The 25,212-nt window shown below is 42.2% G+C and overlaps 2 protein-coding genes across 4 annotated transcripts in view; one reads left to right on the plus strand and one right to left on the minus strand.

The window, feature by feature from the left end:
• Positions 1–25,212, minus strand: part of COQ10A (coenzyme Q10A) — a 48,654-nt gene that overhangs the window by 19,372 nt on the left and 4,070 nt on the right. The window contains exons 5-8 of one of the 2 annotated variants that reach the window (XR_011566634.1): positions 12,580–12,750; positions 1,783–3,663; positions 567–629; positions 31–348 (exon numbers count right to left, since the gene is read on the minus strand). The gene's annotated coding sequence lies outside the window, so the exon portion shown is untranslated. Of the gene's footprint in view, positions 1–30; positions 349–566; positions 630–1,782; positions 3,664–12,579; positions 12,751–25,212 lie in introns of those variants that run through there. The other variant, XR_011566633.1, reaches the window with a different exon arrangement.
• On the plus strand, positions 2,292–25,156 carry CS (citrate synthase). 2 transcript variants are annotated; one of them, XM_019961032.2, is made up of 11 exons: positions 2,292–2,475; positions 13,114–13,164; positions 13,793–13,900; positions 14,608–14,673; positions 14,990–15,121; positions 15,753–15,941; positions 21,601–21,800; positions 22,492–22,621; positions 22,739–22,840; positions 23,041–23,250; positions 23,555–25,156. In XM_019961032.2, exons 1-11 carry the CDS (start codon positions 2,434–2,436, stop codon positions 23,723–23,725), a joined length of 1,401 nt encoding a protein of 466 aa, XP_019816591.1. In that variant the 5' UTR covers positions 2,292–2,433; the 3' UTR covers positions 23,726–25,156. The 2 variants fall into 2 exon arrangements, with proteins under 2 accessions (XP_019816591.1, XP_019816590.1); XM_019961031.2 differs by lacking the exon at positions 2,292–2,475 and adding an exon at positions 7,684–7,758.

Genomic DNA, 25,212 nt, shown 5'->3' on the forward strand with positions numbered 1-25,212 from the left:
TCAGAAATGAATTGTCTGAGGAGACACACATGCTGACAAAGCAAGAGACTTTATTGGGATTGGGTACCTGGGTGGAGAACAGTAGGGTAAGGGGACCCAGGAGAATTACTCTGCCACGTGGCTCAAAGTCTCAGGTTTTATGGTGATGGGGTTAGTTTCTGGCTTGTCTTTGGACAATCATTCTGACTCAGGGTTCATCTTGGTGGCACACGCATTGCTCAGCCAAGATGGATGCCAGCAAGAAGGATTCTGGGAGGTGGTAGGACATGTGGTGTCTCCTCTTAATCCTTCCTGAACTCTTCTGGTTGGTGATGGGCTTATTAGTTCCGTGTTCCTTAGTAGGACCTCCTGTCATAAAATAACTCACGCAAATAGTTACTATGGTGCCTGGCCAGGGTGGGCAGTTTCAGTCAGTGTGTTTCCCCTAACAAGTCCATAAAGGCCTCATGACACTAGGCTCCAGGACACTGTAAGTATTATTATTCCCCACCCTTCCTCTCATCATTAGAGTTCCAGAACAGGTTACCCTCATGGCCACTCAGTAATTATCCTTTTGGTAGACTCACCCTAAGAATGCCTTCTGTTTGTCCGGGCACTAGAGTTCAGTCCTCTGGTCTGCAGGCTAGTCTCTGTGGATGATTAACCAGAGAGAAGAAACTAGGTCAAACTATTCTAGGGTTAGGAGGAAATCCTCTGTGAGATGCTAAATTGGGAGCAAGTATTGATCAGTGGAGCTTTGAAGTCACTGAGGAGATAGCTAAGTTCAGTGCTCCTCTGGGGCACTATTTATGAAGTTCTTTCCTAGGATCTGATCCCCAAGCCAAAGAAGCATTGCTTGGTAGGTGTAAAGCTAAGTATAAAGAAATCTGGCAAGAGAAAATGACTTTTCTTTCTCTCTTTCCAAGTTCAAGCTATAAACTAGGTTCTTTATAAATGAGATCTAGCTAAACCTGGCTTAGATGGTACTGAGACCTCTGAACTTTGTTACTTCTATGTAAGGAGATAAAAGGACTGTTCATCTGGGTGTAGGTCAGTTCCTCTCTGCCCTTGGGTCAATGACAGTGATAGCTTATAGAGGTAGAAAGGTTCTAAGTTCTTGTCTACCCAGAATAATTAGTCAAGAATGATATAGAAGATCACTTCAGTGCCATGGTTCATTTAACGGTCTCTGGGGACCACAGGATAAGAGTATATAGAAGACAGACAAATACGTGTAAAGGCCCAGAGGCCCTATGAGAGTAACAGGAGTGATGTAACAAAAAAGGAGGTGATTTTGGGTGAAGGGTTGTTCTGCAGCTCCTGATCTTTTGGTTATATGTGGTATGGACTGGTTGTGTGGGATTATGTGACTGGAGTGGCAATGAGACTAACGCCCAGGACCCAGAGGCTCTGGACCGCTCTGGAAGCCCTCACATTAAGGGGGCCTTTGTAGGAGTTGCTTTGTCTGATACTCGGATGGTAAGGAATCGGCCTGTGACGCAGGAGACCTGGGTTCTGATCCCCGGGTCAGGAGGATCCCCTGGAGGAGGGAATGCCAACCCACTCCATAATTCTTGCCTGGAGAATTCCATGGACAGAGGAGCCTGGCGGGCTATAGTCCATAGAGTCACAAAGAATAGGACACGACTAAGCAAATAATACTTCGTAAGACTTGGGTTTCCTAGCACTAATCACAGAACTGACAGCTGGCGAAGACCACCCGATATTCAGGTTCCTGCCTTTGCTTTCCTTCTCCACATTTTGGGATCTGTTGGTATCTGTAATACCACGCCTTCTGCTTACCTCAAATGATTCCCAAGTAGCTAATTCTGGCATCATAGCCTGTGTCCACATGATGTCACCTCTATGGCCATTAAGTCATTAACCAATGACATTGATCAAGAAAGCATGCCAATGGAGTAGGATCAGTTGCCGTGATATTAAGGGGTTGGCTTCGGAGGACCTTTCAAAGGTCAAAGGCCTTGGAGCTTTTTTTTCTAACAGCCACCTTACAGTTAACCCTAAACGTGTTAAGGGCAAGGGGAAAAGCCTAAGAAGGAAGTTAACTGAGTTCTCAGGCACATACTTAACCACCTACACGCTTCTCCCCGCCCATCCACCCTCAATTAGCCCACCTGGAACGGTCCAATCCTCCCCGCCACAACTGCTGTCAATGGCTTAGGACCCGCCCCCCCACGCACACTGGACCAATGGCCGAGCTCGAGGCGTGTCCCCTGAGAGGGGGCGGGAGCGGGTTCCGGGCGGTAGGCGGGGCCTCACCGAGGACCCCGGGCTGGGCGCCGCCGCCGGCTCATCTACTCTTTCCCTCAGCCTCCTCCTTTCAACCTTGTTCCCCTCGTCCCCGCGGCCTCTGGTGCAGCAGCGGCGCCTCCCGTTCCTGCCGCAGCTCTCTTCCCTTCTTCCCTCCCTGACAGATCCCCGAGTTCGCCCGCCATGGCTTTACTCACTGCGGCCGCCCGGCTATTCGGAGCTAAGGTGAGCATCTAGGAAGGACCGCGCGGTTCCAGGGTGGGGCTGAGGCGACTGCAGGCCCTCAAGCCCGGGGTCTCCCTCCCCTACCCAGGCGCACCCCAGCGCGTCTTAAAGGGGCCCTGCGCTTGGCTGGCCGCCTGCTCTGCTTGGAGCTCCCAGGGCTATGTGCCTTCCGGCCCACTGCGGGTGAAGTGAGTACTGCCCGCCCTGGCCTGAGGTCTTGGGCCGGTGGGGAGGCCGTACCGAGCTGTCACCCCGCGTGTCAAGGGTAGAAGAGGCGGGGGTGCTTGGCCTTGGAAAAAGGAGTGAAGAACATAGATGTATTCCACTGGGATTAGGGAAAGAGCCTGTTTGGAAGAAAGGGCTGGCTAAGAGAAGTGGCAAGGGTGAGCAGACGTGCTCACTCTATCCTGGGCCGGAGCTGGAGCCGTGGCTAATTTCAGCTTCGACTGGGTAGAGAGGTCCTTGTCAGTTTCAGAACTGCCGGCTTCCATTTCTCCAGCCCAGTGATTTAAGCCTTTAGTGACCAAGCATAGCAGTTCCTTCTGGAGGAATGCGACTCGGGTCCTCTTTGTCCTTGGGACTTTTGCAGTTACTCTATGTAGGAGGAGCTTGGGTGGGGTGGAGGGCTTGTGTAGAACCTTCTGCATGATTATCGCATGTGATTGAGGAAAACTTGTTCCTATAAACTGCAGGCTGATAAGTGAAGATAACTGGGCGGGAGATAGTAATTCCAAGGTTACGTCCTACTACTTGCTCACTTAAGTTTTACTATTGCTTTTAAATATGTTCTACCCAAGAAAGGTTCCTCTTTTGGGGGGCCCTTTTACTTTTTAAAAATTTATTTGGCTGCAGCACACGGAATCTAGTTCTCTGACCAGGGATGGAATCCAGGCCCTCTGCATTGGGAGCGTGGAGTCTAAGCCACCAGGGAAGTCCCATGGGGGGCCCTTTATTTGACTTTTGTTGTTGTTGGGATCATAAGGAATATTGTTGCTTACACAATGTCTTCAATTTCATATTGCCAAAATTACTTTTGTCTCTGGGTAACTGGGTCCTTTAAACAGAAAGACTGGTGTGCTGAGGGGTCCCAGCCTTCTAATCCAAGCAGGGACAGTCCCACAAGTGACCTTGACTCTTGCAAAGAACTTACACTTTTTTCTTCTGCAGACAAATTAAAGCTGCCAGCACCTAAGGGGAGGAAAGGAAAAGCCTAGAAAGGTTTTGGCTTACAGTGTGTTATCTTGAATGGTTGGCAGATAAAGTAAAGCCTGTAGCATTTACAGGTTTTTCCAGGTACTCAGCAGCAGCAGCAGCAGCAAGGTGGAGGCTGGCCATTTAGGAGATACTTGTCTTACTTGATGGTAGTTCCTTCCACTACCAGGGAACAGGGAAAGGAAACCTCTTGGGAAATGAAGCAAGTTCTGGATAGTGTTTTGGCAGAACAGGAGATACTATAATTAGCTCATTCCAGAGCTGCTAACTCTACAGTTTGAAACTGCCTTTGGAATTTACATTTGAATTTAGTTTTTCTCTTAAACCTCTGGGGAAAGAAACTCAGAAAGTTTTTGAATTGACAAGGCAACCTAATTGTAGTGATCATTATTGTTTTGTTTACTTTCCTGTTGGACCTGAGGATCCTAGAAACCTGTATATTGGAAGCCCTTAGAAGGCTTTCAACCTTTATAACAAAGCTCAACAGACCAAGCAGTGGAAACTTCCTGAGATGTAAGCAGTATAGCCAGAATACCAAGAAGTCTTTCAATCTGACAGCATTGCTAGCACCTGCCTGAACTTTCCAGATTAGCCTACAGCTTAATGGTGCTGTTTTTCCTTCGCTATTAAGGTAGACTTTAGAAGGCAAAAATAGTGCCTACTACTTTGATTCTCAAAGTCAGGTGTAATTCACTTTTCTGAGAAAACTTTTTAACCTTGCTCCTGCTAGTGCTGCTAAGTCGCTTCAGTGTGTCCGACTCTGTGCCATCCCATAGATGGCAGCCCACCAGGCTCCCCCATCCCTGGGATTCTCCAGGTAAGAACACTGGAGTGGGTTGCCATTTCCTTCTCCAACGTATGAAAGTGAAAAGTGAAAGGGAAGTCGCTCAGTCGTGTCTGACTCTATCGACCCCATGGACTGCAGCTTACCAAGCTTCTCCGTCCATGGGATTTTCTAGGCAAAAGTACTGGAGTGGAGTGCCATTGCCTTCTCTGTTTAACCTTGCTAGGAGACACAAATGCTAATCATTGTTCTGTTGTTCCACCCTGCCCACTGTCAGGTAATTTAGCACCTGAGTTGAAGAGACCACCTCATTCAGAGCCTTAAGGTTATTTGACTTCTTGTTTATCTGAACGAATTTCTAGTAAGCAATGGCTTTAGTATTAGCTGTGGGTGCCTTCGCTTTGTGCTGTCTTTTCATAGGTGATCTGAGTTGGGAATTAGAGTAGATCCACCAATTAACTTCTGCATTCTTAATACCAAAGTGACAGACAGCCCTACTTCTTATATCTTTGAGAATTATTCCTCTAAGCTGTTTGATAACTTTAGTTAAGTCAATCCAAAAGTGTTTCTAGATTATTTCTAGACTTTTTCAAGACACTTTACAGCAAGCCCACACCCCTACACATCTCTTCTGTAAATTCAAGCCTGAAAATGGGTTCTACACAATTGAGTCAGTTTTGTCCTTTGAAATATTAGTTAAGCTTAAAGCCCAAAGCGTGTTAAGGGCAAACTCTCGAACTTCTTTGATTCTCTGCTACCCAAAGTGATGGCAACTGCCTGATGGCTTACAAGATGAATCAAAGATGAACAGTGAAGAGTGATGCCTCATCCTGTGCTAGTGGTGGAGTGATTGTATTTGTTCTTCCTGGTGGTCTTTAGATTGATAGCCCTTGAATACATGGGTGTGGGGAGGCATTGAGATAAGCAGGGATTAAGCAGGTGATCAGAAGGGAAGGCTGACACTCCAAGTGGGCAGAAGGCGGGAAACCAGACTTGGTGGAGCTTCCTAAAGCCACAGAGTAATTCCTTCTGCCCTGTTTTTGGTGCCTTATGTAATAGAGTTGAATAGGATTTGAGTGAAATTAAAACCAGTAGAGAGACAACTTTAGCAGCAGATCTTAGGATCTGTTTTTCAGTTCTTTCCTGAAATTGCCTGAATTCCTGTTTCTTTTAACATGTTATCATTTTAAAAGATCTGTAAGTAAGTTCACAGTGAGCATCATCGCCTGGGGTGGCTTGTTTACCTTGCACGTTTATGAATCCTATATGCAGATTCTGGTTCAGCAGAGGTGGGGTGGATCTGGAAATTTGTATTTTTTTCAAGTGTCTCAGTTGACTGCTTGGTGATCCCCTCCTGTTGGGCCAATAAAGCCACATGCAGTCCTTTTTGCTTGTAACTATATTTAATATATATGTGTGTGTGTGTTGAGCTTTTTTTTTTTAATTAGTGATTTTTTAAATATGTATTTAGTTGATTGCATCGGGTCTTAATTGCACTACACAGAATCTAGCACAGATTCTCTAGCTGTGTCACATGAGCTTAGTTGCTCCTTGACAAATGGGATCTTAGTTCCTCAACCAGGGATTGAACTTGCGTCCTCTGTATTGCAAGGCAAATTCTTAACCACTGGACCACCAAGGTAGTCCCTAACTAGTGATTATTTTTAAATGACTTCAAAAGTAGCTGTAGTCTGTTTTAGACTATTTTCTCTAGATAGGTGTTTAGCAACTATTAAAGAACAGTAAGAATTTCTCTAAAAGAAAAATTAGGACTCAATTCTTTCCTGAGGCTGAATTGGTGTCCTTTGCAGTCTTCTTCATTGAATAATCAGCGAACCTTTAGAGAAGGGTCTGTTAGACAATGGGAGTTGGGCAGAATTATTAAGGGAATTCTTATGAGTATGAAGGGCATCAGAGTACGAAATCTAAAGATTTCTCTGCTCAGGCTATTAAGTGGCCTGACCAAGTAGTGCGGATAGACTTCCAGTATTACCCTTGTGAAACACAGATGTTAAATGGCTTTAGTTCTCTGACCTGGTTCTGGGGAGAGAGGAGTCTTTGTCCTGCGTGTGTTCGTTTTTACTTAATGTAAGTTGTTTCTTCTGCACTGGAAGCCTTCATAGCACAAGCTTTTTCTTGCAGTTATTAGAGAATTGTGTTGTTTCATCAACTAAGCCAGTTCTGCTGGCTTGGCAAGCTCTGATCTTTTGTTACTGGACAAGGGTGCTAATAAAATCAGGAGCATCTCTCACAAGTTTTTTTTTTAATTAATTTTTAAATTGAGGTGTAGATTATTTACAGTATTTCAGGTGTACAACATGGTGATTCACAATTTTGTAGATTATAATCCACTTATAAATATTATTATGTATTGGCTATGTTCCCTATACTATACAACATATCCTTGTAGCCTATTTATTTTATACACAGTAGTTTGTAGGCTCACAAATTTGATGTTGGAGCTCCTGGATATGTGCCAGGACATGTTCTGAATGTGTTTGATGGAGTATTGAAGGAAATTTGGCTTTTCCCTTGTAGAGTAAGGGTCCTAGATATAGATCAATGATGATAATAGGCTAAGAGGAATAAGAGAGAAGTAACTACATTATTAAGTAAGTGCTTATCCAAATGGGATTCTACTGTTTGCAGAATCTGGGGGAGAAGGGAGTAGTTTTAATTGATTTTTGTTAAGGGACTTGGCCAATACCCTAAAGTATTATAAGCAAATCTTTGGCAGAATTTCCTGCATGTTTTATTTGTCCTTTTCCTCCCTTGGCCTTTTAAGATAGAGGTTCCCTTAATTGTATTTTTCCATCCTAGCATAGCACATTTGACAGCTGCAGCCCATTTCTATCAGTAATAACCAGCTCACTAAAAGTTATTGGCATGGGATGGCAGCATGTGGGATTTGAAAAAGCCTTTTAGTGATGGTAATTCCCACCACCCTGTAGAGAATTCTGGCAGACAGAAGCTGTAAGCCTGGCCCTTGTCTTTGGAAGTAGCTCTTACTGTCTCTCCCCATGAAGCAGCTGACCTACTGAGGCAGATGATTCCCATTCACCTGACAGCCGCCTTTCCTGTAGAATGACTCCACACGTGGCATGTAACCAGAAGCCGAAGCTCAGTTGCCACACCTCCAGAATTGGGGGGAGGAGCTAGGAGTTGAAAGTTCGGGGATGACTCAGAGATTTGTAAGCTGGCCTGTTCTATCTGTGAGTATAGCCTGAATGCACTGTACAAAGCCATTTAGCAGCTTTCACTGGCAGCCAGGAGGTAGAAGAGATGAGGTATGTAGCCTAAGGTATGACAGCCCTCTAACACCTCCTGCTGGTAGATTATAGTTAGTTAAATTTGTTTCCTCTCCCTGAGACTCTTCGCTTGGTCAGGAAGCCCTTCAGAAAGTTGGGGCTTTATTTCCTGTTCTTCAACTACAGGGAATTATTCACTCACCCCTTCCTCAGACTTGACTGTCTCTTTCCTGGGATCCAGCTCCATAAGAGAGTTGTGACACAAGTTGGTAGGTAATAAGCCAACACATAACTAAGAAACATGTTTACTGATCTCAGCTATGCAGAAGGCATTGTTCTAGATGCTTTCATGCAAATTATTTCATGTAGTCCACTTGTCTACCCTGAAATTGGCTTTATTACCAATTTTGAGATGTCAAAATTGAAACTAGAAGTTAGGTCTTAGAGCCATGGTAACACAGCAGGATAGTAGCGGGACCTGAATTTAGGACTTGACTCTTAATAACACCACATCCTAGACTCTTGGTGTTCTCCCCTCTGCTTCCTTGCTTAACACTTTAAATCATGGATGTTTCTCAAACTTTACTGTCGATAGGAATCAACCTAGTGAGTTTGTTAAACTACAGATTTGGATTCAGTAGGTCTGAGGTGAAACCCAAGATTCTGCATTTCTGACAAGCTCCAGGTAATGGTAATATTGCTGGCCAGGCAGTCATGTTTTTTAAATAGCAAGGTTTTTATGTACCTTTATATATATGTCCTTGTTGGAACCTTAGGATCAGACTTTGGAGCCAAGTAGCTTGAGTGTTATCCTAGAAGTGGAGAGGGCAAGGGAAACAGTAGTAGTTTTGCTTTAGATGTCTCAGTTATTTAGTAATGGAGCTGGGACTGGAACCCAGATTTCCTTTCCTAATTCCAAGCCATGTGCTCTGTCTTCTACATCATTAGGTAGTTATCCTAACCTGAATTTTTTCCAATATTCTATCCATATTGATTGTTTTTAAAATCCTTTATATTTCTTTAGTTTTTTTCCCCCCCCTAGGCTGCAGGGTGAGCTAAAATATGACTAAACTTGACATTGAAGAGTGCTGGAAAGTAGCCATACTATTTAATTTTCTATATTTATTAAATAACAAATATACAGCACTTGGTGCTGTGTGCCAGGCATGATTGTAAGTGCTTCATAAATATTGACTTAATTCATCCTCCTAGCAGTGCTTTGAGGTGGGTTCAGTTATTTCCATTTTACAAATATTTTCTCAGGTCCTCTCTCTCTCCTCCTTCTGGGACCTGTGTAATGTGGATGTTTGTGCATTTAATATTGTCTCAGAGGCCTCAGACTGTCCTCATTTCTTTTTTTTTCATTCATGTCTTCAGGCTCACTTATCTGTTTCTTCTGTGTCACTTATTCTGCTATTGATTCCTTCTAGTGTATTTTTTATTTAAGTTATTGTATTGTTTATCTGTTTAACTTTCCTGGTGGCTCAGATGGTAAACGTCTGCCTACAATGTGGGAGACCCGGGTTTGATCCCTGGGTAGGGAAGATCCTCTGGAGAAGGAAATGGCAACCCACTCCAGTATTCTTGCCTGGAAAATCCCATGGACAGAGGAGCCTGGTAGGCTATAGTCCAGGAGTCCCAGAGAGTTGAACACAACTAAACTTAAACTTTATTGTTTATCTGTTTGTTCTTTAGTTTGTTGTTAAACATTTATAGTGTGTTGGTCAGTGCCTCTATTCTTTTTCCAAGATCTTGGATCATCTTTACTATCTTTACTCTGAATTCTTTTTCAGGTAGATTGTTTACATTTTAGAGATAAGGAAATTAAAGCACAGAAAGATTAAATGACTTGGCTAGGCTCACACAACCAGAAGTATAGTAGGAACAGAATATTCTACCTTCACTTTGGAGCTACCTAGCCATGCTGTTCACACACTAGCATTTTTGCAAATTGGAGATCTGGCTAAGAAGTGTTGCAGATGGAGATTAGGGACAGTTGAGATCAGCTCTCCTCAAGTTACATTGAGGTGCCTCATTAAATGGCAAAGACACGCTCTACAAAGGAAATTAAGACTTTGCTGGTGGTGCAAGTATGGTAATACTTTCCATCTGATGCCTTTAAATGATGTTGCATTCTTATAGCCTTGTTAGTTGACCTTCCACTCTTCTCTTTCTGATTTCCTTTTTTTTTTTTAACCTTAAGTGAAGTAAAAGGAGAAGGAAGCTCATTGATTCTAGTAGTTCTCTCTTATAAGGGGAAAAAACTGTTTTTGTTTTATGTTCAGACAGGCATATTGCTGGAAGAGAGACCTCCATTCTGAGAGGATTTCATTTTCATCTTAAGATCAGGCTTTCATTCTGTCAGCTTAGCTTGGATACATTTTTTTTCTTATGCCTAAGATTTAACCTTAGACTATTCTTATAATGTCTTCCTCTTGCCAGTGAAGTAGCCAGCCATTATAGAAACTTAAAGATGTTTTAAAAGTGAAAAAATTATCATTATGGAGAGATTTCAACTTCTTTTTTCTCTCAGATGGTATGTTCCCCTACAGCCTCTTTAAAAGCAAACCCACATAACCAACTACCCACAATTAAAGGGTCTGCTGAGTGCTGATGTGGTCTCCAGGAGATAGGGCTTCTATAATAGGGGATCTATGGGACCGTGGAGCATGAAATAGCTTGAACATGGAAAGTGCTGTAGAAGAGTAGTTTGAACCCACTCAAGGTTTTCCCTTGTTCACTTTTGGATGACTAGTAAGATAAAGGAAATAGTTATTTCTTGAGTGCTGGGTGCACTCCCATTCACCCCATGTAGGATGAACAGCCTAAATAGCTATTTGTGCTGTGTACATTCTGCCCAAATGGTCCTCAGTGAGCTAGAGGAGATTCTTTAGAAAGTTAATGAGAGGAGTCGAAATCAGCCCTCATTAACAATCTGAGGCCTTCCCCCTTTGTTTTAAGGCCACATTAGCTTGCCTTGTGTTCTCTGAATTTAGCTTTGTATATTCTTGGCCTGGGAAATCCCATGGATGGAGGAGCCTGGCAGGGGTCACAAAGAGTCAGACACAACTGAGTGACTTCTCTTTCTTTCTTTTGATTCTTCTTAAAATAAAGTTTTCTGAAGGGTCTCTTCCCTTTCCATTTCTTCCTCCTGCCCCAACAGAAAGAGGGGTATGAAATTCTAAAAGCCTCAGGCACTACTCAGTCTCACCTTAAGCATGTGGTGTTTTGGAATTTATACACCACCACTAGTTCAAACGATTTCCAGCACAATCAGACAGCAACACAGTACAGTCGGCCCTTTGTATCCATGGGTTTTGCACCTGTGGGTACAACCAACTGTGGATCAAACACATTTTTTTAATTCCAGAGAGTTTCAAAAAGCAAAACTTGCACTTGCCATGTGCTGACTACTGGCATAGCATTTACTTTGTACTTCCAACTATATAGCATTTACATTGCTTTAGGTATTATAACAGAGAAGGCAGTGGCCCCCACTCCAGTACTCTTGCCTGGAAAATCCCATGGACAGAGGAACCTGGTAGGCTGCAGTCCATGGGGTATCGAAGAGTTGGACACGACTGAGCGACTTCACTTTCACTTTTTACTTTCGTGCATTGGAGAAGGAAGTGGCAACCCACTCCAGTGTTCTTGCCTGGAGAATCCCGGGGACGGGGGAGCCTGGTGGGCTGCCGTTTATGGGGTCGCACAGAGTCGGACACGACTGAAGTGACTTAGCAGTAGCAGGTATTATAAGTAATTTAGAGATACCTTAAAGTATATGGGAAAATATGCATAGGTTATATACAAATACTACACCAGTTTATGTAAGAAACTCGAGCTTCCTCAGATTGTGGTATCTGTTGAGGGTGGGGAGGTCCTGGAACCAATTCCCCCTTGAATACCGAGGGATGACTGTAGTTACTTAAAAAAGTATGTCTGACTTTTTGGCAAAAGGAGAGGTATAGACTTGCTGCATGGTGTGTGTGTGTGTGTGTGTGTGTGTGATCTTTAGTTTGCAAAGTGCTCCCACGTCCATTGTAATTTAATCATCACAAGACAGCCCTGTGGGATCTAGTGGGTATCAGCACCATTTTATAGATGAGGACCCTGGGGCTTATTTTTTACTATCTAATCTTATCTTCAGAATAATCTGAAGAAAAGTCAGCCTCCTTGGCTAAATCCTTAAAACTTGGTAGTAGTACAACTGGTTGTCTTTTTCAAAGGCAGTGTTGAACTTTCTCTTGCAACTCAGCAATCTTCATAGAAAGTTGTGTTTCTTGGGGGGAGAAAACTATCTCTAAATATAGAAAAATATAGCCTAGCTACAAAATACAGAAGCAATCTAAGTGTCCATCAAGAGATGAATGGATAAAGATGTGTGTGTTATATACACAACAGAATACTACTAAGCCATAAAAAAGAATGACATTTTACCATTTTCAGCAACATGTATGGACCTGGAGTGTACCATGTGAAGTGAAGGAAGTCAGAAAGACAGATGCTGTTTATCACTTACATGGAATTTAAAAAGAAAACTAGTGAATATAACAAAGAAAAGTACAGATATGAGAATAAACTAATGGGTGCCAATGGGGAGAGTGAAGTGGGGCAATAACTATAAATGGAATATAACCTTAAAAAATTATGAATCATGTTGTACACCTGAGACTGACAGAATACTGTACAAGAATTATACCTCAATTAAAAAAAAATTTGTTTGGTACAGGTGTGTGAGTGATAAACTCTCAGCTTTTGTTTGCCTGAAATGTCTTTATTTCACCTCCTTTAAGAGTTTTTTCTTTCTCACCTGGGTACACAAGTCTAGTAATTTCTCTCAGTATGTTAAAGCTAACTTACCAGTTTTCTAGTTTCCATTGCTGTCGTTGAGCAGTCTGGTTGTTACTTTGTAGATATCCTGTCTTCTCCATGCTTTTTCCAGGAGCATTTCAGGTAGTGTTGTAAAAGGTTGCTTTCCCCTCTGGACTCTTCTAGAATGGAGAGGTTGAAGTGCTGCCAAAGGACTAGGTGCTGAAGAGAGATTACCAGCCTGGTTAAGGGATTGATCAGTTTCCTCGTTGCTTTTCTCAGGGCTCCTCAGAGCTACGGAAAGCTAGATTTTTGAAGGACTGGGTACTTTAACAACTGCCTCTCTGCCGTTTCCTTCATGCCTAACAAAGCCCAGCCCTTAGAACCCAGGTGATGGGAGAGGCTCTTCGGGGAGTTCTGATGAAGCTGCTGCCTCCAGACTGGAAATTCTTTCCAGGTTGCTCAAGGCCTTATACAGCTTTCATATGTCAAACTGTCCACAGAGGCTAAAATAAAGAGAGAGGTTGAGGCATTGTAATTACAGGAAGGAGGATGGTTGTATAAGGTTTTGTGTTTTTTTTGCAGAATGCATCCTGTCTTGTTCTTGCTGCCAGGCATGCCAGTGCTTCTTCCACGGTAAGATTTGGAAAGAGGACTGAGGATCATTGAGGCAGCTGGACACTGGGGTGGGCTACCATCCAGGCTTTTATCATTATCCCAAGTGTCTCCTGGAGGTGACCAAGACTCTTGTTATAGCCATTATTACTACTGCTATTTTAAGATAGCTAAATCACTGTGGACATGATAAGGGCTGTGGGATTTTGGCTGGAAAAAAGTAGTTCTGTAATGTACTTCAACCAAAGTACCATTCTCTTCACCGACTATTCAAAGCATTCTGTCCCATAAAAGGAAATGCTGGAGCTTATGGTATTCATTAGAAAATAGACTGTTCTCAAGTTTATAGTTTAGGGGTAGTTAAGTAATTCACATTATTGTGCAAACATCATCACTATTCATCTCCAAAACTTTTTTTTTTTTTCATCTCCAAAATTTTTGTCTTCCCAAATTGAAACTGTACCCATTAAACAACTCCCCATTCCCTTCTTCGTCTGCCTAATTCTTTTACCCTCATCTGTACAGAGCAGTTGACCAGGCTTCCCTGACAGAGAAAGCCAAATTCTAAAAAGCAGTCTTAACATATCAACTTGGCAGAAATATAATCAATATTTTGATCATCACTTAGCCTCTCTACTTCTCTTTTTAGAATTTGAAAGACATATTGGCTGATCTGATACCTAAGGAGCAGACCAGAGTGAAGGCCTTCAGGCAGCAACATGGCAAGACGGTGGTGGGCCAGATCACTGTGGACATGGTGAGGGCTGTGGGGTTTTGCCTGGAAAAGGAGCTCGGCACCACGCTGGGGCAGAAGCACCACCCTCCTCACTGACCATTCAGAGCATTCTGCCCCACATAGGGAAATGTTGAAACTAATGGTGTCTGTTAGAAATTAGACTGTTCTCTTCCACAGATTTCATAGTTGAGGCTAACCTAATTCATGTATGGGAAAGGATGAATGAAGTTTCTATTACTTTTCCCAACCCCTCAGCTTTTGGGCCCAAGGTTCTCTGTCTCTGAGTTGATCATCCAGTTAGACCATAGCTCTAGCTGGCCTTATAGAACAGCTTTAGGATGGCTTTTCTTCAGTTCTGAGAATCTCAGCAGCTCAGATGATAATTTCCTAACACTGTTTAGCCATTGGTCTCCATCTTCTTTCCATATAGTCAATCCCATTCTGTTTACTTTGGTTGGTGGGAATGAGGGGAGAAGAGCAGGCAGGAGAAAAAAATAACAAAAGGGAGCACAGGCAGAAACATTAACTAAAGATAGTGATTTCTCAACTTAAAAAATTCATTTCCAGCGTTAGCAGTCTTTCAAAATTACATTCTGTAGAAAGTTAACTCAGAAATCTCCCAAAGTTTTGCAAGTCAGAGACTAAATTTCCTCCCCCAGATCCCATGAAGCTCTAACAAGCTCTTGCCTGAATTACTTGGACAACTTGTTACATCCTCTTTTCTTTAGATGTATGGTGGCATGCGAGGCATGAAGGGATTGGTATATGAAACATCAGTTCTTGATCCTGATGAGGTAAGAGACTTCCTGTCGATTACTAGTAATCACTGACTTTACTTAGTTGTGCACACCATGGATTAAATCACTAAGGGTGAGGAGAACAAAATAGGGCACATACCTATATATTTTGGAAGGTGAAAATAGGTACATATGGAATAGCTGAAAAATAACTTTACCTTTTAAATATATCAACTAGTAAAAGTACAAAGCAAGAGTAAGTTACCTAAAGATTTACACTTTGAAAGTTGTAACTTGTTGACAGGTCTGAAGAAAGTGAGATCAGTCAATTTATGTGATTTTTGAGTTGTAATCCTTACTCCTCTCCCTCAAGGGCATCCGTTTTAGAGGCTACAGCATCCCTGAATGCCAGAAACTGCTGCCAAAGGCTAAAGGGGGCGAAGAACCCTTGCCAGAGGGCTTATTTTGGCTGCTGGTAACTGGACAAATCCCAACAGAGGAACAGGTAAGCAGAAGGACATTAGCCCTTCTCATTCCCCTCCTTTGCCTTTTTCTAATCTCAAGCACTTAATATTATTCTGGTTATGGGTGGTAGTTTATAGAGGGGAAGGAAATCAGAGCAGAGTTCTGTTTTGTAAGTGGACTGGATTGAAATCTCTTGGATTTTATTTACTTGAGGTCAATCTTTTCATTTTCTTTAAATTTTTTATTTTGGTCACACCAGGCAGCTTGCAAGATCTTTGTTACCATTTTGCAAGTTACTCACAGCCAGAGATTCAACCCAGGCTCCCAGCAGTGAAAGCGCCAAGTCCTAACCACTGGACCACCAGGGAATACTCATTGTCTTTTTTTTTTTTCCTCATTTTCTTCCATTTTGGCTGTGCTGTGCTGTGCCATGCGCAGGCTTTCTCTAGTTGTGGCACACAGGCTCTAGAGCACATGAGCTTCTCTATTCTCCAGTTGCAGCACGTGGGTTTTGTTGCCCAGTAACATGTCGGATCATAGTTCCCTTCCATGTCCCCTGCATTGGAAGGCAAATTCTTAACCACTGGACCACCAGGGAAGTCCCCTGTTGTCTTTTTATTTGTCTTCTTTTTCCTTGTCTAGTGTTATAAGCAATGTCTTCCTTTTCACAGGTATCTTGGCTCTCACAGGAGTGGGCAAAGAGGGCAGCTCTGCCTTCCCACGTGGTCACCATGCTGGACAACTTTCCCACTAATCTACACCCCATGTCTCAGCTCAGTGCAGCTGTTACAGCTCTCAACAGTGAAAGTACCTTTGCCCGAGCATATTCAGAGGGTATCAACCGAACCAAGTACTGGGAGGTAGGAAACTTTGCTGTGATGATTGATGTTTGATAGAGATTCAAAGGACCTGAGTGCAAAGAAAGAAAAAGGAATGAAGAATTCTTAGGAAAATTACTACCCTGAGTTACGCCACAGATTCATTTAACAAAATTTTATTGTAGGGTTGCTTTTTATGGGTTATTGAAATTACAAAGATAAATGAAGCATGCTTTGTATCACCAAGGTTATTGACTTTAGTAAGGGTGATATACACGTAAAAAAGGAATTACAGTTCAGTAATCTTGCTATAATAGAGGTATGTACACAGCACTGTTGGAATATTGAAAAAGGTGTGACTTTAATTGCAGGGTCCCTGAGGAAGGTTTCGCAGAGTAGACATACCCTGGCCCCAAAAGATCCTTTCTCCTCTTCTTCAAATGAGAACCTTTTTAAGTTGGAAGAATGGCACCTAAGGCAATTCTGGAGTCTAGGAAGGACCGATTGCAGTCAGCCACTGTTTGGGCTAAGCCACTCCAGATACCTGTCAGGAGTGGAAGGGTAGTTAGTATCCTGGAATGAGGATGCAAAAAGCAAATGAGCTTTATTCTCTGAAAACAGTGTGACTTTCACAGTTTGAACTCTGTAGTGAGAGTATGAGAAGATTGTTGGGCCTTGTCCTAGTACACAGGACACACTTCCTTCTCTCCTCTTTCCAATACATCACAAATACTGGGTAAAGTACAATTTATCTGGCTAGGTCTACAGAAGGACATCTCTTTTTGTTTGTTTGTTTCTTATTTAGAGACAGGTAGTATAGGAATGGAAAAGTCCCTTTTGGCAAAGCAGATGCACTAAATGATTTTTGACCAGAAGGCCCCTAAAGAGTTCACTGTGAGTTCATACTATTCATAGAATAGTATGGCCCACTTGTCTGATGAAATCTCCTTGGGGTTTTGGCAAGTCCCACTCCATTTGATTGGTCAGTGTTTACTCAGTGCCAGCTGTGTGTACAGAATTGAGTGCTATTGAGGGAAAGAAGGAGAGAAAGTTTGCAATTGATACTAGTCTGGTTGGCTTTGAGGAGAAAGGTATAGGAATGATGCAAACTAAACATATCCACAAGCATTTATGAAATCACAAATCAGCAGATTCAGAAGGTTGTATAATCTGAATATATTGCTTTTCATTTTTTTTTTAAATGCTCTTTCAAGTCATTGTTATCTGTGTGGGTCACCATAACAGAAAAAGTTAAATCAAGCCCAACATTTCTTTTAAAACTTGTTTGTTAGAAATTGACCACTCAGGAGTGCCTGTTACTACTTATGATGCTGTTGTGTTGACTATTGTAGAGTTCTTCCTCAGATCAGATCAGATCAGATCAGTCGCTCAGTCGTGTCCGACTCTTTGCGACCCCATGAATCGCAGCATACCAGGCCTCCCTGTCCATCACCAACTCCCAGAGTTCACTCAGACTCACGTCCATCCAGTCAGTGATGCCATCCAGCCATCTCATCCTCTGTCGTCCTCTTGTCCTCTTGCCCCCATTCCCTCCCAGCATCAGGGTCTTTTCCAATGAATCAACTCTTCGCATGAGGTGGCCAAAGTACTGGAGTTTCAGCTTTAGCATCATTCCTTCCAAAGAAATCCCAGGGCTGATCTCCTTCAGAATGGACTGGTTGGATCTCCTTGCAGTCCAAGGGACTCTCAAGAGTCTTCTCCAATACCACAGTTCAAAAGCATCAATTCTTCGGCGCTCAGCCTTCTTCACAGTCCAACTCTCACTCCATACATGACCACAGGAAAAACCATAGCCTTGACTAGATGAACCTTTGTGGGCAAAGTAATGTCTCTGCTTTTGAATATGCTATCTAGGTTGGTCATAACTTTCCTTCCAAGGAGTAAGCGTCTTTTAATTTCATGGCTGCAGTCACCACCTGGAGTGATTTTGGAGCCCAGAAAAATAAAGTCTGACACTGTTTCCCCATCTATTTCCCATGAAGTGGTGGGACCGGATGCCATGATCTTCTTCATACTTTGCAGTAAATACCTACAAGGTATTTCCCAGGTATCCAAACAGGCTGCACTGCTTCACACTGTCCTTTATTGAATCAGGAAGATGAATCTTGTTCTCTGCTTGCTCTTGCCTCCGATTCAGTGTACAGGTATTGGTTGGTTGTTCTGTTACCTCTTGGGAGATGTCATTTGAGGGTGGTTGTCTTGAGGTAAAGATTGTATTTCAAGACTTTACCAACCTTGAGAGTATTTGTAAGCATTACTGATAAATCTGTCAGCCTCAGGATGTGTGTCTAATAAAGTTCATACTGAACAAAAGTTAGCTCCAGTAATTGCTCTAGTGGAACTTGGTGCTATTTTGCTGCCATGTCTTGTATCTCTCTCAAAGGTCACTGAAGCACTATTCTACTATTCTGCTTAAGTAGAATTACATGACAGCATTCAACTGGTTATTTCTGTTTAAAAATTTATGTTAAAGAGTACATGTGATCTAAGTCTCTTCTACAATTATCCGTTCATGCTGTTTTACATATATCTCAATGGATGATCTGCCTACAGCTTTCCTTCCATAGCAGTTTACATGACTTTAGATAACTGTGTAGTCTCTTGAGGTGAAAGAGTTAGGTCTTTTTATAATTGACTTAACTTCACTTGTGACTAGGAGATTACTCTGATGCACAAGCTGTTTAACTGTGAGGTAGCCTTAAGATACTGTTGGATTGGGTAAAATTGGCAAAGTAGCTGACAGATCAAGTTTTTCTAGTAAGGCCTATGAACAGTATGTGTAGGGTTTGAAGCTGTCATTCCAACACCTAACAAACAACTCTTGAAAGCATCAGCTTGAATGCTTATACTCATCTGATTTAATCATCAGAACTACCCCATGAGGTAGACCTTACTGTTTATTCTCATTTTACTGAATGGCAAAGTTGAAGATGAGAGAAATAAAGTAGCACGCCCAGGGTCATGCAGCTAGTAGCTGGTGGAGACCAGGTTGAGACTTGAGTTTGTTTCACTCTAGGGTCTCTTCACCATTAATACTGACTCTTCATTTTCTGTGTCTTCTTAATAATGATTGATAGCTATTAGTAGTACAACACTGTAAATCAACTATACTCCAATAAAAAATTTTTTAAATGATTACTTGCTAAGTACTTGGCCAGAATTTCTCTAGCCCTAGAGATGCTGGATCACAGTGATGATTATGGCCAGTTTTGTTACCTTTATTCCAGGCAGATGCAGTGGTGGCATATTTTGTCCTTTTTTCTTCTGAGGGTTTAAAGATGAAGAATGAGTTAGTACCAGTAGCTAAGTAGCACCTCAGTCTTATTAGCTTATTAAAGAAGAAATAAGGAGTTCTCTGTCCGTGTGTTTATCTATTGAATCTCTTGACAGTACAGCTTTCCCACTACAAAAAGCAGGGTAAAGATCCCACAGTGTCAGACCTGGTCTGATACTAGCTGCTTCATAAACTTCATCCTCAGTGGTAGAGGTTGAAACAATCTTTTTGTAGTTTCTTTATGAATCGGTCATTCATACTTCACAAACAATTGTGAAAATTAGTACATAGTCCACAGATGCCAGTTGGCCTAGCCCAGGATCTTGTTGTTCTTGGCATTCTGCTAATCGATCCAGGTCCCTTAGATCTGCATATCCTTTAGGCATACTTCTGGAAAACATCTACTTCCTTGGGGGATGTAAATCTGCAAGGAGGTGTGTTTAATAGTATGATTATCATGTAAGTAATCTCCTGAGAACTTGTGTTAGCTAAGTACTTCTTGCTTCAAGTAGCTTTTTAATTTTGGCAGTGTTCTCATTGACTCTTGGTGGCACTGACAAAATTCAATGCTGAGTACTTGAGTAATAGATGACTTCACATAGATTATCTCATTTAAGATACTTATTATAGATTTTGTTCTTTGTTCCAGCAGAACTACTAAAACCTCATGACTTCTTACAGGAACATCTAGCCAGTTAACTTGATAGGACAGCACTATATAATATCAGCAAGTATTTTCTCCATGGTTCCTATGTACTGTGACTGAAAGTAGAAATTTCTTTGTTTTTTCTTTGGCTGCACCTCATGGCTTGCAGGAACTGAAGCCAACCAGGAACTGAACCCAGGCCTTGGCAGTGAAAACACCGAGTCCTAACCACTGGACCACCAAGGAATTCCCAAATTTTTTTGTTACTAACAGAAAAAATAGGAATTCCCTAGCAATCCAGTGGTTAGGACTCTGCTTCCACTGCAGAGGACGCAGGTTCAGTCCTTGGTCAGTCAGCTAAGATCCCATAAGCTGTGCAGCATGGCCAAAAAAAAACACAAACTACTAAGTTCCTCCCTAGAGGAACTTAAAATCCCTATGAGAAGATAAAATTGAGACATAAAAGTTGAGCAAACCATTAACATCACAAAAAGACAACCAGATGTTATATGTTTCTCTTAATCAATGAACATAGCACTATTTATCAAAGTCTTGCTAAAAAAAAAATTGAACCTGAATCTGCTCAAGCCTCCATCTCTTATCAATTTGTCAGAAATAAAATGGACAGAAGGACATGTTAAATGACATCACAGGTATATAACCAGCAAAATCTAAACTAAGGGAAATTCTCCAGAACAAATGAGGCTGATTTTCCACAAGTAAATTGCAAAGTAAAAAAAGGACAGCATAAGAGGGAACTTAAATTGATTAAAAACTATTTCAGAGACATCAGACAATTGTAATGTGGGCTATTTTTCAGTAAAACAAACAAATGAGGGGGAGCTTTAATCAATGAATGAGGTGTGGAGGGGATTTCAATACTGATTAGTTAATGATATTGAAGATTTGTTAAATTTTTTTCAGTGGGATAATGGTTTTGTGATTTTGATTATGAAGGATCTTTATCTTTTAGAGATACATGCCTAAATATTTACATGTTATATATGATATCTGGGATTCACTCAATAATTTGGGAGATGAGAGGGGAAAGTAAGGGTATAGATGAAACAAGCATGGCCATGAGTTAATAATTTAAGCTAGATGATGCTTATTAGCTGAGTGGGTAACTTTGTGCCCCAATTTTTACAAATGAGGGATATGTTATCTTACAGGACTATTGTAAGAAAAGAAAAAACTGAAAATAATCGATATTATAATTACTAGTAAATGCTTTAAAAATGGAAGCCTTTGTTAATAACTAATGATTGAATGTCACTGTTTGACCCTTAGCATATATAGTAAATTTTCTTTGAAAGATGGAACATAGAATTATTAAATAACCTAAAGTCTTAGCATATTGTTTGAGTGCAAAGTCATATAGTGGAAAAGATCATGTTTAAATGTGTAAGGGTTGGAAATCTGACTTTGGCATTGACTGAATGCTCTGAGGTTTGGTTCCCTTTTCTGTAAAGTGAAGGTCATTATATATTTTGTAGAATGGAGAAAAATTGGGAATAATATTTTAATATACATGGGATACCATGTGTAACTCCCTTGATGCAGTACCTGGGTCATAACAGTTACTCAGTTACATGGTCATTGTTGTTATTTACTCCATATATAACCACCCAGCATATAATCCAAATATCCATATCAATCCAAAAAGCCCAGTCCATGGAGAAGAGACACGATCCCTGCCTAACTCTTCTTTGCTGATGATTCCTCTTCTTTTTTCTCCATTTTCCTTTTCTCCCCATCAGTTGATTTATGAAGACTCTATGGATCTGATCGCAAAGCTTCCTTGTGTTGCAGCAAAGATCTACCGGAACCTGTACCGAGAGGGCAGCAGTATTGGGGCCATTGACCCTAAGCTGGACTGGTCCCACAATTTCACCAACATGTTAGGCTATACTGACGCTCAGTTCACAGAGCTCATGCGCTTGTACCTCACCATCCACAGGTGAGGGAGACCCAGCCACCAGGTTGCTGGATTGGTGGTGAATATTAAGAGAAACTCCTTGGGACTTCCCTGTTAGTCCAGTGGTTAAGACTCCGCACGTCCACTGCAGAGGGTGTGGGTTCAATCCCTGGTCAGGGAATTGAGATCCTGCATGCTACACAGTGCACCAAGAGAAAAAAAAGAAAAAGCTCCTTAACATTCTCGTCTTTTGGGAACAGGTGGTAGGCAGCAAGGAGATGGAAGCACAGAGTATGGAATGATACAAAGCATGAAAGGGGTCTGGTAAAGGCACAAGAGGTCTAGTGAAATTACTATAACCACACAGAGTAAGCTAGTGCTTCTAGCTAGGAAAAAGAACTAGCTGTTCGCGTTAGGTGAGCCCTTTGGCTTTCCAGGAGCTCCCTCTTCTGGCCATTGCTATTAAAGCTTGAGTGAAAGTCAGGGAGCATGGCACACAGGCTGGGCATCATCAACCAGTAACCTTTCCAGTTCTGTGGATTAGTGAACAAAGGCTGATGATACATTGGGACATCTCTTACAAGAGCTTATGTATAAATGACTGGCTCTAGGCTGGTGTGAACCCATAGCTAGGCAAGTATGTGACAGTAAGAGAACAGCAAGGTCCCTGTTAGCATAGTCTTCTCCTTTTTTCCCCTTTCTCTGGGCCTTTATTCTCCTTTCTTCCCCACAGTGACCATGAAGGTGGCAACGTAAGTGCCCACACCAGCCACTTGGTGGGCAGTGCCCTTTCAGACCCCTATTTGTCCTTTGCAGCAGCCATGAATGGGCTGGCAGGGCCCCTGCATGGACTGGCAAATCAGGTAAGACTCTTCTTCTCCTGCTCCATGTTTTTCTCACTGGCATGCTTTTGTTTCTGATCCTGGCATTCTCTCCTGGCATATACATTGACACTCTTATTCTCTAAACCTTCCCCATAGGAAGTGCTTGTTTGGCTGACACAACTTCAGAAGGAAGTTGGCAAAGATGTGTCAGATGAGAAGTTACGAGACTACATCTGGAACACACTCAACTCAGGACGGGTGAGCAGAGATACTTAGCAACTAAGAAAGAAGCCAAGACTAAAGTTCAATAAATTGAAAGAATGAAGGAGAAAACAATGAGATAACTTCCTAAATTAGAGGAGATTTCTTTTCCATTTGTCTGCCCTGAAGAATTTAGAAAAGACAAAAATTTCTGCCTGAGAATACAACTGGTTTTCCTCCAACCCCATCCTTTGCAGGTTGTCCCGGGCTATGGCCATGCAGTACTAAGGAAGACTGATCCACGATATACCTGTCAACGAGAGTTTGCTCTGAAACACCTGCCTCAGGACCCCATGTTTAAGCTGGTTGCTCAGCTGTACAAGATTGTGCCCAATATCCTCCTAGAGCAGGGCAAGGCAAAGAATCCGTGGCCCAATGTAGATGCTCACAGCGGGGTGCTGCTCCAGGTGAGTCCTGCTTTCCTCTAATTTATACCATACCCTACTGTTCTCTGCCATGCACAAAATCAACTCCCTAGTCAGAGCCAGGGCTCTCACCTCCTTCCTTAACCCTGTTGATAAAGTTGCCTGTGGTGTAGAACATGTGGGCTGGAGGGAAGGGATGATGATTTCCTTTCAGAATGCAGTTGCTATACTTTTCCCAGTCATTTCTATTTAAGGCTAATTGGGTTAAGGCTTTTAATCACCCTGGACTTGTACATGCAACTACCTGTGGGCCTTTAACACAACTTTTTTCTCTTTTACCTTACAGTACTACGGCATGACGGAGATGAATTACTACACAGTCCTGTTTGGGGTATCACGGGCACTAGGTGTATTAGCACAGCTCATTTGGAGCCGAGCCCTAGGCTTCCCTCTAGAAAGACCCAAGTCCATGAGCACAGATGGTCTGATGAAGTTTGTGGACTCTAAGTCAGGGTGAAACTGAAGATGGGGAGGAAACTATCCACCAGAGAGTGAGGGATCTTTAAAAAAAAAAGTATACCTTTGTTTTGGGGCTTTTAAAGACTTAAGATTAAATTGTATTGAGGTACTGATGATAAGTCTGAGGTTAAAATATAAATTAAGATTTTTAAAAGAAGAAAAGTAACCCGTTCTTCCCTGACCAGCTCCTTTCCCCTGCCTGGTGTGAGTTGCCCACCAACTGTAGGATGACCAGGACTAATGCATGTAGTGTGGGTTAGGTTTCACCTCACCCCCATCTTCAGAGTGGGAATCTGGCTCTTCTTTCCCTAGGTCATTGCAGAGAATTTGCTGGTTGCAGAGAATTTGCCATCACTTCAGAACTTTTGGTTCTACTCTGTCCACCCTTTAATAGGCCAGCAAACCAGGACTCTACCCCTTCTGTTTCCATAGGAATCATGTTGGATTGTCAGCTGTACTAAGCCCCATTAACTTCTCCCATGCACACAGACACTTCCTAGCAAGATCTATTGGGTGATGCTGTGGCCTTTTTTTTTTTTTTTGGTTAAGCTACCAGATGATCATAAAGGCCATGGTATTTGTTGTTGACTGGCAACCAATATTTGGTTTTTATTTTTCTTTTTTAAAATTATCCTATTAAAATTAAGATCTAGGAGTGTTCTATTCCCCATTACTTGAATACTCACCTCTTTCCAGATTTTCTATACCTGCTGCACCTCAAGCCAAGGTTGCTGTGGACCTTCCTGTCTTGGTCCTTCCTAGAGACCTCTTTTCAGCAGGTATATACAGCACTGTCTACTATGTGGTCTTTCCTAGTTATTTGGCTTTATCAGTGCTTAATGTGAACTAAGTTTTTACTTCCTTGGAACACAAACCACTACCCTCTGACCTTTTTTTTTTCCCCTTTAATATGCTATGGGCTATAGAACAGGGACTTAGGAAAGACCAGCATGATATCTTCATGGCCTGATCCCAGGAGTACTAGTACCTCTTTCTGAACAGGGAAATGATTTTTAAGATTGGACATGGTCTCCTTTGACTATCAGGTGCTGGGGCTGAGGACATTAAACATAGTAAACCTCCCTCCTCATCCCCTGCCACAAGCCAATATCCCTTTATTTATCAAGGTTCTTATCCTGTCGCTTCCCCAAGAGCTCACAGTACACTGTTTGTTTTAGAATCCCCATATGCACAGGTTTCAAGTGACTCAGAAGGTTCTACTGCCTTTTTAAGAAAGGATTAAAAATACACTCCTGCTGTGCCCCCCTTCCTCCCTTGCAACTCCTGCCTGTGTTTGTGTGGATCCCTAATCCCCAGAACCATGCTGTTGAGATGGATAATACTGTCTGTAAACCCTTGGGTAACTGTCATGATGCAGACTTCAGGTTGTTCTGTATAAAATGCAAAATAAATGTTTTTATTAACAATGTTTGAGCCTATTAAATGAGGCCTGGAAGAGTCTCCATTCTGAGGTAAGCAGTCTGG

This window comes from Bos indicus, chromosome 5 (genome assembly GCF_029378745.1).
Source record: "Bos indicus isolate NIAB-ARS_2022 breed Sahiwal x Tharparkar chromosome 5, NIAB-ARS_B.indTharparkar_mat_pri_1.0, whole genome shotgun sequence".
Lineage (NCBI taxonomy): Eukaryota > Metazoa > Chordata > Mammalia > Artiodactyla > Bovidae > Bos > Bos indicus.